Source organism: Hevea brasiliensis, chromosome 12, assembly GCF_030052815.1.
Source record: "Hevea brasiliensis isolate MT/VB/25A 57/8 chromosome 12, ASM3005281v1, whole genome shotgun sequence".
In the NCBI taxonomy this organism is placed as follows: domain Eukaryota; kingdom Viridiplantae; phylum Streptophyta; class Magnoliopsida; order Malpighiales; family Euphorbiaceae; genus Hevea; species Hevea brasiliensis.
The window spans coordinates 45,007,768-45,020,048 of record NC_079504.1 but is presented as its reverse complement, the minus strand read 5'-3'; the positions used below and the strand labels follow the sequence as shown (position 1 = coordinate 45,020,048).

Below are 12,281 nucleotides of genomic sequence, written 5' to 3'. Positions count from 1 at the left end.
TTTAGTTGCAGGATTTCGAAATGCTAAAATGTGTAAGAATTGTCCAACGCATGTGCGTGAAGAGCTACTAGAGTATATGCAGCAAAAGGCTTCAGCAAAGAACTTAGATAAACTGCCTGATTATGAGGATGTTGAAACTCTTAGAGATGATGAAGATGAAGATGATGTTGGAATAATTCTTGGAGGCTCAAAAGGAAGTAGTGAGGTTCAAAAGAAGGCAAGGACAAAGGGACCAATAGATTTATATTTTGCCAAAAGTGCTGCAAAGGTGGTGCAAGATAGAAAAAATTCAAAGCTGAAGCAAACCACTATTAATGTGGCATGTAAAAAGGAATTGCGAAAAAAAGCATGTAAGGATATAGCTCGATGGATGTATGATGCGACAATTCCTTTTAATGCCATCAATTATCCAAGTTTTCAAGTTATGGTGGAGTCTATTGGACAATTTGGGATTGGTATGAAAGCACCTAGTTTTCATGATGTGCGGGTTCCCTTATTGAATGAACAAGTTGCTGAGGTGAAGAATTCATTAAAGTCCTATGAAGAAGAATGGGCAAAGTATGGTTATTCTATAATGGCAAATGGTTGGATTGATAAAAAACAAAGGACTTTGATTAATTTCTTGGTGAATTCTCCAAAGGAAACTATTTTCATGGAATCTGTTGATGCTTCAGAGTACTCAAAAACTAGTGATAAGATGTATGAGCTGCTTAATAGATTTGTAGAGCATGTTGGAGAGGCTAATGTGGTTCAAGTTGTGATAGATAATGCTAGAAATTGTGTGCTTGCAGGTAATTAAGAGTTTTTATTCTTACTATTATTAGATAGTTTAATTTCATTTTAAGTAAATAATATATTTAATATTTATGCTACTTGCTACCATATTTGTTTTGTTTTTAGGAAAGTTGTTAGAAACAAAGCGCCCTTATTGGACTCCTTGTGCTACTCATTGCATAGATTTGATGCTAGAAGATATTGGAAAAACTCCCAACATTCATAACACAATTAAAAGGGCTGTGACATTGAATGGATATATTTACATTCATCCGGGTGTGGTGAACATGTTGTGGCACTTTACTGGTGAAAGAGAGCTAATTAGACCAGCTGTCACAAGATTTGCAACTGCTTTTCTCACCCTTCAACGTATGCATAAGCACAAGGCAAATTTGAGAAAGATGTTTACCTCAGAGGAATGAACCAAAAGTAAGTGGGCAAAAGAACTATCTGGTAAGAAAGTATATAGTATTGTCATGATGCCTACTTTTTGGACTAATATTGTTTATATATTAAAGATATTTGGTCAATTAGTTCGTGTGCTTAGATTAGTTTATGATGAGAAAATGCCTGCAATGGGATATATTTATGAGGCAATGGATAGGGCTAAAGAAGTAATTGCAAAGTCATTTGATGAAAATGAAGAAAAATACAGGACAATTTTTGAGATTATTGATAAACGATGGGAAAGCCAACTCCATCGACCTTTGCATGCAGCTGGATATTATTTGAATCCTGAATTTTTTTATTCAAATGATAAAATTAATGAAGATGTTGAGGTTGTTACCAGTTTATACCAAGTTGTAGCAAGGTTGATTCCAAGCAAAGAAGAGCAAGACAAAATAATGGCACAATTACCTTTTTATCAAAATGCTGAAGGTATCTTTGGGATGGATATGGCAATTAGAAATCGAAAGAAAGTATCTCCAGATAATATAATTTTATCCATAAGCATGTAATCTCATATTGCAATCTTTTTGAATAATAATTAATATGCATTACTTTTTCATTAGCTACATGGTGGCTAACTTATGGAGCAGCAACTCCAAATTTGAGAAATTTTTCTGTCAAAGTGCTTAGCCTCACTTGTAGTGCATCTGGTTGTGAGCGTAATTAGAGCATCTCTGAGCATGTAAGTGACAAAACATCTCTCTTTAGAATTATACCTTTAATTTGTTCTTTCAAAAATCATACTTATTGAAATTGTTATGTTTTGTAGATTCACAGTAAAAAAAGGAAATAGACTAGCTCAAAATCGCTTGAATGATTTGGTGTTCGTCAAGTACAATTGGTCATTAAAGCATAGATATGATGCACGTGACCGCATTGACCCCATCTCATTGAAAGACATTGATGATAGTAATAAATGGTCGATGGATCAAATGGAGGAAGAGATGGATAGAGATGAACTTGTTTTTGAAGATGATGATTTGACATGGAATGTGGTTGCTGAAGCTACTGGGGCTGAAGAGGATGCCTACAATACTAGATTAAGCAAAGGGAAAAAGGTTGCATCTACATCACAACAAAAAAGAAAAGCATCATCCACTCGTACTTCTTCACTTCTTAACGACGAGGAAGAAAATGATGATGATGAAGATGTTGATTTGGAAGATGAGTATGAGGAGGATAATGAAGACGATGAAGAAGATGAAGAGGATTTTGATATTTCTATTGATGTGGATTGAACATTTAGTAGTTTACTAGTTTATTAAACTTTAATTTTTAGTAGTTTATTAGTATTTTTAACTTTTAGTAGTTTATTGTTACCTCTTTTGGATTATAAACTTATTATTACTTGCATCATATTTATTAGTTATTATTATGTAGTTTTATGTTACTTGAGGTGTGATAGCATAATTATAATTTTTTTAATTTTTAATACATATATTTTTTTTTTTGCTCCTTGGCTAGCTCAGGCGCGCTCTTGCGCCTTGCGCCTAGGCTCCAAGACACCTTGGCGCCTTGGTGCGCCTTGAGTCTTTGATAACTATGGCCTAAGGTTCTTGGGTTAATGAACGATTTCAGTAATTCTTGCAACAATGAAAGATGTGAGGTCGGTATTCTAAATAGAGTCACTTCAATACTCAAATAAGTAAATGCCAAAAAAAAGAATAAATACTGAAGAGAGAGCCATATTTATAGAGTTGGAGATGGCACCTCTTCATCACAATCGGGATTTTACCAATTCATACCCAATTAATTTTTTTATATATCACGAATATGCTATCTATCATATAGTTATATTTTCGACATATATATAGCATATCCTAATAACATGTGCCTATCTTCTAAGATAATTTATTTTACTTGAACATCATGACTTATCTGATCATCCTGTATCCTAATCGAAAACTATACATCTTACTCGAACATTCTGCGTTCTATTCGGACACACTTATTTTATCCGAATATCCTTATCTTATTTGAACATCGTTAAACATCCTATGTCCAATTATGAGAATTCGAATCTATAATATAAAATTTTTATAAAAAATTATCTCAAATTTTAGGGTATATTATACCAAATATCACAACAAACATTAATTTATTAGCAAAGGCAAAAGCTCAAGCTAAGAGTTGGAGATGTCGGGCCATTACTTTGCATTGTAACCTCAACAATCCTGGCTCCTGGGCCCACAAAAGTGTACAAAGGAAGCAACGAAGGACCTCGTAGATATCAAGTTCAACTCCATGATGAAACTTCAGAAAACCCAACTACCATTTAGAATTTCTTTTTTAAAAAAAAAAAAGAAAAAGAAAAAATTCTAGATACAAGGTGAAAGTAGGACCATTGGATTATTTATTGTTTGTATATTAATTGATAAAGTAGGACCAATTTTAATAACACTGATAGAAATAGACTCACGAGCCGACCGAATTTAATAACACTGATAGAAATAAGCTGGCAAGACAATAGACTATTGATATTTATCACAAAACAAGCTCAACAAAATAATAAATTTACCAATATTGATAGAATTTACGAGGCTTCAATTTAAGGCATTTAAATATGTTGAAGTTTTATAATTTTTCCATTAAACACGAATTCAAATTCTTAATCATTTCAAATGCAAAGCCATCTAAAAGGAAAGTTCAATTTTACCCCTAAATTTTTACTTTGTCTGAATAAATCCATTTTTAATTTTTTATTTCAATTAACCAACCTATAACTTTTTTGGTTTAAATTTAAATAGACTCAATTTTTGACAAAAGATTAAAATAATAATTTTTCTAATTAATTTTAATATTTTATAATAATAATAATTTTTTCACAAAATATATTAATATTTTTTACTATTAAAAATTAAAAATATATATTATTTTAATTTTTTTTTCTTAAAATTAAGTCTATTTAAACTTAAATAGAAAGTTATTAAAAAAATTAAAAATGGACTTATTTGAGCATGAACAAAGAATTCTAGGGCAAAACTAAGCTTTCCTCCAATTCTAAACTAACAAGGTTTTTAATTAGGAAAGCTAAAATTTTAAAATGAATTCTATAAGATGTCAAATGTGAAATTCATTCACAAACTAAATAAATTCTATGTTCATTTGATCCAAGCATACTCTTAAGATCAAATGAGCTATCTTCTTTTAAAATTAATTAAAAGAAAAAAAGATTAAGAATCAAATGAAATGTACATTTGCTAGAACAATAATTACTATGTCTAAAGCACAGCATTAACCATTCACAATAATTGCTGTTCCAAAATTAATTCCTATCTTTTAATACAGAATATGAAGTGCAAAGCCACCATTGGAACAAAATCACTGACTGTGTCTTTTTGTTCTAGAAAGAGTTTTAATCAAACCTTTTGCTATCTTCCAAAACCAAACCACATTCATCACTGCCATTATAGGTGCCGCTGAGAGTATGCTATAGAAACCCAAAGGAAATATTTTCTTCACCTAAAACAAGGAAAAAGAAACCAAATCAGGGGAAAATGAGATAAAATCCAATGTTTTCATTGCATTTGCTTTTTATCCCAACTCTGTGAGCTTAGCAAAACTAGCCGGTCTCAAGCCCGGATAAAGGAAGAAGGTTGCTGTAAGTTGATGGCAAGCATAAAATTCAGTCATCTCTCATGATATATATGCACTGAATATCCTGAAAAGGCTTCCTAGTATCATGCTTTCTCATTTGTAAAAGGAACAAAAAATGAAGCGAAGTATAATGATTCCACAAATTTACTTTAGCAGGTTAAGCAAAATAATTGTACACTATATCTTTGTGGGCATATCACACAGAGTTCTGATTTGTTAAGTAGTGTCTCATAGTCCCTGATATAAATGTATAGATTGAAAGCAAACCAATAAGGTTTTTTATTATGATTTCCACATTGGTCTTAACATTTTTTTTTTAAACTGAATATCGGTCTTAAACCTTGTTCAAGCCCATAGGGGAAAAAAAATTTTAAGATATAAGCTTTCACTGTTTCAGCTTGACTCTTTAGGGTCAAACCAAATGTACCACTTGCCTGATCAAAGTGGATGAACATGTGAGTGAATAAGCAGATGAACAGAAGAATCCTTGCTACCTAACAACATCAACAGTCCTTGTCAACATCATTCAGCAGCAATAAACAAGTGTGATGAAACAAAAGATAAAGCATAACAAAATTACAGTAAGCTTCCAGCAGTAAGGAAAAGATTAGAAACCTAATCTTGGTTAGTTCCTTATCATGTCACCAATGTATGCGTTGAATTCCAACAAAGTATTTTGTACCTAAAGAAGTCATGCAGAAGAAGATGGATCTTTTTCTTTTTTTTTTTATTTTCTTTATAAGAAAACATATTTATTGAGAAAGGGGGGAAGAAGTAACATGCTTTTCATCTTCTTTTACTATACCTTTTACCATCTTCCCCCCACATTAAGGGGGGAGATGAAGGTTAATTAGCAAAATAGAGCCAGCTTCTATACAAAAACGATGTCGACTGGCTCAGCTGGGCTATCTCAACAAAAATAAATCACAGTAATAAGACTATTGAACCATCTCTCACTAATAACAGAGAACACTAGATTTTCTAAGATACCTAAGGAAGGAATCAGGCAACTGTTCTTTCTCAGAAGGTCTCCTCTTAATCTCTCACAGCACACTCCATGAGGAAAAGTTGGGCAGTCTCACGTACAAAAACATTGTACATCTTTCTGACTGTCTTTGAACTTGAAGGAGGCAAACGTTCATAGCTTTTTGCAGTCATGCATTCAATGCAAATTTGGAAATTACAATCCCCATATTGTCATGCAAACAAAATTTCTTGGAAAAGAAAGGTCATCATCGCCAATATTAATAGCCTTGAATGCAGTGGCTTAAATGGCATGTTAAACAAACTCTGCTGTTTATAATCAAGCAGAGAATTGCTAATGCCGATCAATCATTTTATGTGCAACTATTGCAAGCGAACTCAAAATGAGTAAATGACTAAGAATTTGGGTATGTTAGACAGTACCAACCACCCTAGGAACAATAAAACTCCATTGCAGATGTACATTTTAGAGCTCTTCTTACCAGCAACATCCAAGTACCTAAATTTGCATTTAGCATAATAAATTAATATGGATAAAAAAAAAATAAAATGGAATTCAAAAACTTGTGAATGGCAACTTTACCATCTTAAATTTACAAAAGGAGTTGTGGCCTCAGAGAAGAGAACCATTAGTATGTAAATCTGTCCTTGACCACTTATGAGGGAGAGAAACATTGAATACATCGATAGTCCATGGTGCAGGACCTTAAAGAAATGAAGGACATGAACATTGTTAATAAACTAGCCCATTTGAATCTCTGGAAACAAAATCAGACTACTTAAGTCAACTTGACTTCATGGGAAATTCAGATTTCAAACCAATGTTGCACATATTTCTCAACTCTTTTCTTTTTCACTGGGAAAAGAGTAGATAGTTTTAAGTCTCCGAACAACAGCGAATATAATATTTGCCAAAGATCAAGCATGTAAATTTTTTACTTACATACTCCAGCCCACCCAAAGCTGGGAAATTCCAAAGAATCATTGCCAAGTCTGCCAGAAAATAGCCAACTGAGATCTGTACAAAGATAAAAAAAAAATATTGAAGCAAATGTCACTAAATGGCACCCGATAGAAAGTGACCTAATTACTCTAGTTAGGTACGCGAGAAAACAAGTATATAGAAATATGTACAGATTATTTTTGTATCCAAATTAATAAACCTGTTCTTGATGAAACTAAAATTTCCACAAGTTCCAATTGAACACCATGTTAACTAATAATTTTTTATATTTTTCATTCCTATAAAAATTTCACTGATCTTTGCAATCATGCATGATATAGCAAGAAGAGTTGTCCTCTTTAACCAATCTATATTGGATAAATTGTACATGATGTGTTTCACAATCAGAAGAACTGTTCTTCAAAAACAGCAGTATAACTAACTTTTTTAACTGACAGTAAAACATTTGAACCAGCCAATAGTAGACTTTACTATCAAATTGAGGAATCAAAGAACTGAGGCACTTACCCACACTGTCCCTATAAAACCCTAATGAGAAGTATAGAAGATTGATACATTCAATTAAGCTTTTCCCCAGCTCCAAGCTATGCTTGGTTTAGATGGATTGAGTTATAACTAACTTAAAAGACACTGCAGGTAAAAAATCACGTATTCACATCAAGAATTGCATAAAGAACGTCTTTTTAATAAAAAAATAATGCGGTAGATGTTCATTTGTTTATTCTTGTTGGCATTTACATATAGGGTGTATTATCTTTTTATGTAGAAGTGCATCTGTGCACATATACCAGGATCCCTAAGGACAATTTTCTAGATTTGCCACTAACTTTACATGCATAAATATGTGCACAAACACAAATCCAGGCATGCAATAGAGTGAGCAATGTCTTCAGCATGAAAATTGATCCACGTCATTACGGTGAAAATCACACGTTAAGCATACCATCAACAGAACAGAAATTATACAGTGAACACATGACGTCAGATCTTATTTTCCCAAAAAAAAAAAAAAAAAAAAAAAAAAAACTTAATTCAGAAAACTGCAAACATGTCAAATTAATTAGCCAAAAATCTTGAAATTATGACAAAGGAATATAGTATTGCCTTTTTCTACAGCAGCTTACCCCCAATACAGAGTTTGATACAATTGAGTTTCTATTAATGATTAACTCATCTTGAGAATCCTCATCAAAAAGACCTGATAACAGCAGGAGGTAGAAAGAAGCTGAAGCAACAATAAGAGCATGAAATGTAGAGAAACCCCTGCACAATTAAAGCATTCAATTTTTATACTTGCATACAGCAAGAATTTTACAAAAAAAATCTTCATAAACATTGAGAGGAATTGACAAGAAAAAAAAATTCTACCGGTTGTTCCATTCAATTTGTTCTGCTTTGCTGAGTTTGTCATATCCTTTGAAGCACAAGGGGCTAAGAAAACCTGTTAATTTATAAACCTTCAAGCATCAAACAGAACACAATTAAAAGATATTATAGATGTGAAACTTGTGGTTTTTTAAGGCTTCATGATTAAAAAAAATGCAAACTTTTTCATTTTTTTCAATTTTATCCTAAACATTTAATTTTGGCAATTTTATCCAAATTGCCAAAGTTATTGCAATTCTATCTCATTTTTTCCAATTGATTCTTCAACTCCATTTTATGACTGAATCCACAACCACTCACGATGATCCAATCCCACAACTATTACCAATACTACCCAAACTTCATTTTGATATCCATAATGCATTAAAAACTTAGCCATTTGGCCAAATCAGGGCGGTTTGTTTGTCATAATGCATTAAAATACTTACCCATTTGGCCAAATCGAGGTGATTTGTTTGTCCACTCTCTCTTCTCACTGCTACCAAATCTCGCCACCAATTGATGGCCCATGGGTACAAAAATGAAATTCAAGAGGAGTTTATGGTAATGGTAAGATTGGATCTTCATTGGTAGCCATAGACAAGTCAATAAATAGAGTTGAAGATTCGGTAGGTAAAAATTAGATAGAATTTCAACAACTTTTGGCGATTTGGATAAAATTGCCAAAATTAAAAGTTTTGAATAAAATTGAAAAAAAGTAAAATATAAGTTTATTTTTCATTAGGCCTTTTTTTAATAAGGAAAGAAATTCTATTAAGGAAATAGTGAAGTAAAATACACTATGAAAACAAGGGAACCTTCTAAAAAACTACAAGCAAGAACATAAAACACAAGCTAAGATTAATACCCTCCAACCAAGTTAAATGATATTCGAAGAAATGCACCCCCCCCCCCCCCCCCCCTCCCCCTCCAAAAAAAAATTGCAGAAGTACGTGCCCTCATAGAAGCCAAAAACCCCACCTTGTTAGCTTGTCCCATAACAAACTAAAGGACAAACTCCAATTTTTTAGATACATTCATTTCTTTCTATCCAAAGACTCCATGAAATAACTAAAAAGAAAAATCCAAAAAACTCATTTTCCTGCCACTAAAACCTCTCCATTTCAAACCAATAATGTTAAACAAAGAATGGGAGAGAATGCCACAAGGTTGAGGCACTTAGCATACTAGATATTAGACTAAACCATAAACCAAAAAAAAAAAAAAAAAAACCATTCCATTGTATTATTTTTTAAGGGATTCAAACAGAACAATTTCACTTTTTGACAATACCATAAAAATGTAGGGAGTTACATCTCTTAGATTTAGCCAGAAATTCATTAGCTGATGAGTAAACTTTTGAAATAGCCAAAATGGAGAGGAAGTGCTCAGATTAGTAATCCAAGTTACTATTGTGTTCTTGTACCATTAAGGCCCCATTTGGCGTTGAGGTCACGGGTTAAAAAAGCATTTCAAAGAAGAAGATAAAAAATAAAAAAAATTAAAAATTAAAAAAAAAACAATTTGGAATGTTATTTAAAAAAGTAATTTGGAAAAAGTTTTTTGTTTTTTTTTTAAGTTATTATGACTATAATATATTAAATTTAATTTTAAATTAATTTTTAATACCTTCTAACTAATACATTTAAAAAAGTGTTTTTTTTCATAGCAGTTTTAAGAGCAATAACAAATAGACCCTAAGAGGTATTAATGTTCATAACAAAGGGGCATATATAAAATTTTTATCCTTTTGAACTTCTCCCAATTAGTGCTTTAATCTGTAGTTAAAATCTAAATTCACAACCACCCATCATATAGCCCAACAGCTCTTACAAGACAACATTGAATCTTGGAATTACAAAGACTGTCCCACGACAAGATATGATGAACTCTATTCCAGTATCAAGTAAAAAGCATAGACATGTTTCTCATGAAATATGTCATGATATAACACCCTAACCTGTCATAGTTTAGGCTACAAGGCCACAAAGTACTTATTATGACTTGATTAAAAAAGTTTACCAGTTACACACAGAAATTTACATAATATAACCGGCATACTTACAATTATGCACATAATGATACCAAAAAAGATGGTTGTCAGCCAGGTTGGGCTGACAGTGTCCATGATGGATACAAGACCAGGAGGGAAAGGCAAATCGACCATATTGGTTTGCTGGAACACCAAACTACACAAAATACACCATTCAGTCAGTGTTAACAGAAAGCATAGTCCTTGGCTACGCATAATGATGACAATCAACTGGTACATGGGGCTATTAAGTCGTTAGACCCTTCGTACAAGATATGCCATATAATTTATTGAAAACAAACAGGATAAACTATTAAAAAAATCCCAAAGTAGAATCAATTACTTGTTCAAGCAATTATGTGGGTCATCTAGACCCACATATTAAGATAGCATACTAAAACTGCTGCGGAAAAATGATAACTGTGACCACAAATTATTGGATGGGTTATGAGGGATTGAGAATCAACAAATGGGAATGAGAAATTGGACCAGAAGGATAGTAATCATGTAGCTGGCCATTAATGTATATAATCAGGAGTTCAACCTCACGCTTCACCTTCCCCCTCCATTGAATAACAATTTAAGCAAAATTATAAGCAGAAGCAGTCTTAAAAAACAGGATGCCAGGTAAATTCCTAGAATGTAGATAAGTAGAGACAACCAAAAGAACTCCATTATAGCTAATAGGTAACAAAAGTGTAAGAACAAATCGAGAAGAGGAATTTGCATAAAAAAATCAATAAGAAGAATCAACCAGAAATGAAATCATAAAAGAAGAAAAACCCAAGTAAGGAATACGTAAGGTAAAAGGATACTCACAGTTTGCAGAGCTAATGAAGCAGCACTTGGGTTGTTCAGAAACACATCAAGCACCAGAAAAGGAGGAGAAGAAGGGAAATGGAGTCCCAACAAACAATATGATATTAATGAGGTAGTTTGGGCAGTTGGGTTACAGACTGTTGTTGTTATTATTATTGAAAATGAAAAGGGGTGACTTTGGTTTGGTCCGGAACCTCAAATTCCAATCCATTTCTCCGACTGAGTACACAGAAGACAGAACTCGTCAGCGTCAGGACAAGGTTTGGAATCCCACGCCCTCAACGTGAGAGGAAGGGGAGGGACCGGAACGATCAAAAGGATACCCAAAATAAAAACTTAGTGGCAAAGGAAAGGAAATTTCGCTGTGCGGAATTGGATTTTCCTTAATAAATATTTTTTTAGCAAAATTTTTTTTTGGTTATTTCAAAAAAACAAAAAAGCAATGCTTAAATTTTTAATATAAATTATTAGTAAAAATATTTTTATATAAATTATTAATTAAAGTATATAAATTTAAATATTTTTAAATAATAATAAATTAAATGTATGAGATAATATTAATTAAATTTAAATTCACATGAATGATTATTGCCCATGTACTCTTTCTATTATCATCTTTATTTTTAAAATTAATCTTTTTTTTTATCTCTTTTTATTATCATCTTTATTTTTAAAGTTAATCCTTTCTTTCTATCTCTCTTCTCTCCTTCATTTTCTCTCTCTTGAACTCATGTATTTCTCTTTTGCAAATAAAAAACCAGAGACCCCATCATGTATTTCTAAATTAGATTTCCAGGACATGTTTTGTTTAACATTTGATGTAACTGAAAATTTACGGTTAATAGCGATTATCATTAGTTGATAACTGATAGTTAATAACTGATTTATATAAAATGTTTAATAAAATTATGTGTAATGATGGATAAGAATATATATATATATATATATATATTAAATTTATTAATTCAATATACAATTTATTATATTGCATAATTTATTTTGTTATTAAAATAAATATAATATTATTATTTTATTATGTTTATATAATTTATTTTATTAATAAATAAAAATTAAATAGTTTTTAAAAATGTAATTGTAAAATAATATAGTAATTATATTTTTTCTTGAAACAAAAACATTAATTATATTAGAAAAAAATCTTATAGTATTAAATTTTACACGCAAAAAATTTGTATTTTCATAATAAATAAATATTTTGTGTTTTATATCACTAATAAAAATAAAAAAATTTAAAACCTAACTTATAAATGATGATATTATAAAATAAAATAAAAT

At 31.5% G+C, this 12,281-nt stretch overlaps 2 protein-coding genes across 3 annotated transcripts; one reads left to right on the top strand and one right to left on the bottom strand.

Moving 5' to 3' along the window:
* The first annotated feature begins 28 nt into the window (after window positions 1-28).
* Window positions 29-2,462, top strand: LOC110658706 (uncharacterized). Its single transcript, XM_058130696.1, has 5 exons — window positions 29-791; window positions 901-1,143; window positions 1,309-1,653; window positions 1,788-1,883; window positions 2,002-2,462. The coding sequence occupies exons 1-5, from the start codon at window positions 29-31 to the stop codon at window positions 2,460-2,462; spliced, it is 1,908 nt and encodes a 635-aa protein (XP_057986679.1).
* Window positions 2,463-4,397: 1,935 nt separating this feature from the next.
* LOC110631892 (uncharacterized) lies at window positions 4,398-11,343 on the bottom strand. Of its 2 annotated transcripts, XM_058131560.1 has the most exons (9): window positions 10,986-11,343; window positions 10,200-10,323; window positions 8,138-8,226; window positions 7,894-8,032; window positions 6,749-6,823; window positions 6,389-6,510; window positions 6,229-6,304; window positions 5,256-5,315; window positions 4,398-4,686 (listed from the first exon to the last, which is right to left on the bottom strand). In XM_058131560.1, exons 2-9 carry the CDS (start codon window positions 10,299-10,301, stop codon window positions 4,546-4,548), a joined length of 804 nt encoding a protein of 267 aa, XP_057987543.1. In that variant the 5' UTR covers window positions 10,302-10,323; window positions 10,986-11,343; the 3' UTR covers window positions 4,398-4,545. The 2 variants fall into 2 exon arrangements, with proteins under 2 accessions (XP_057987543.1, XP_057987542.1); XM_058131559.1 differs by lacking the exons at window positions 10,200-10,323; window positions 10,986-11,343 and adding an exon at window positions 8,584-8,946 and having other exon boundaries at window positions 8,138-8,210.
* Between the last annotated feature and the right edge of the window lie 938 nt (window positions 11,344-12,281).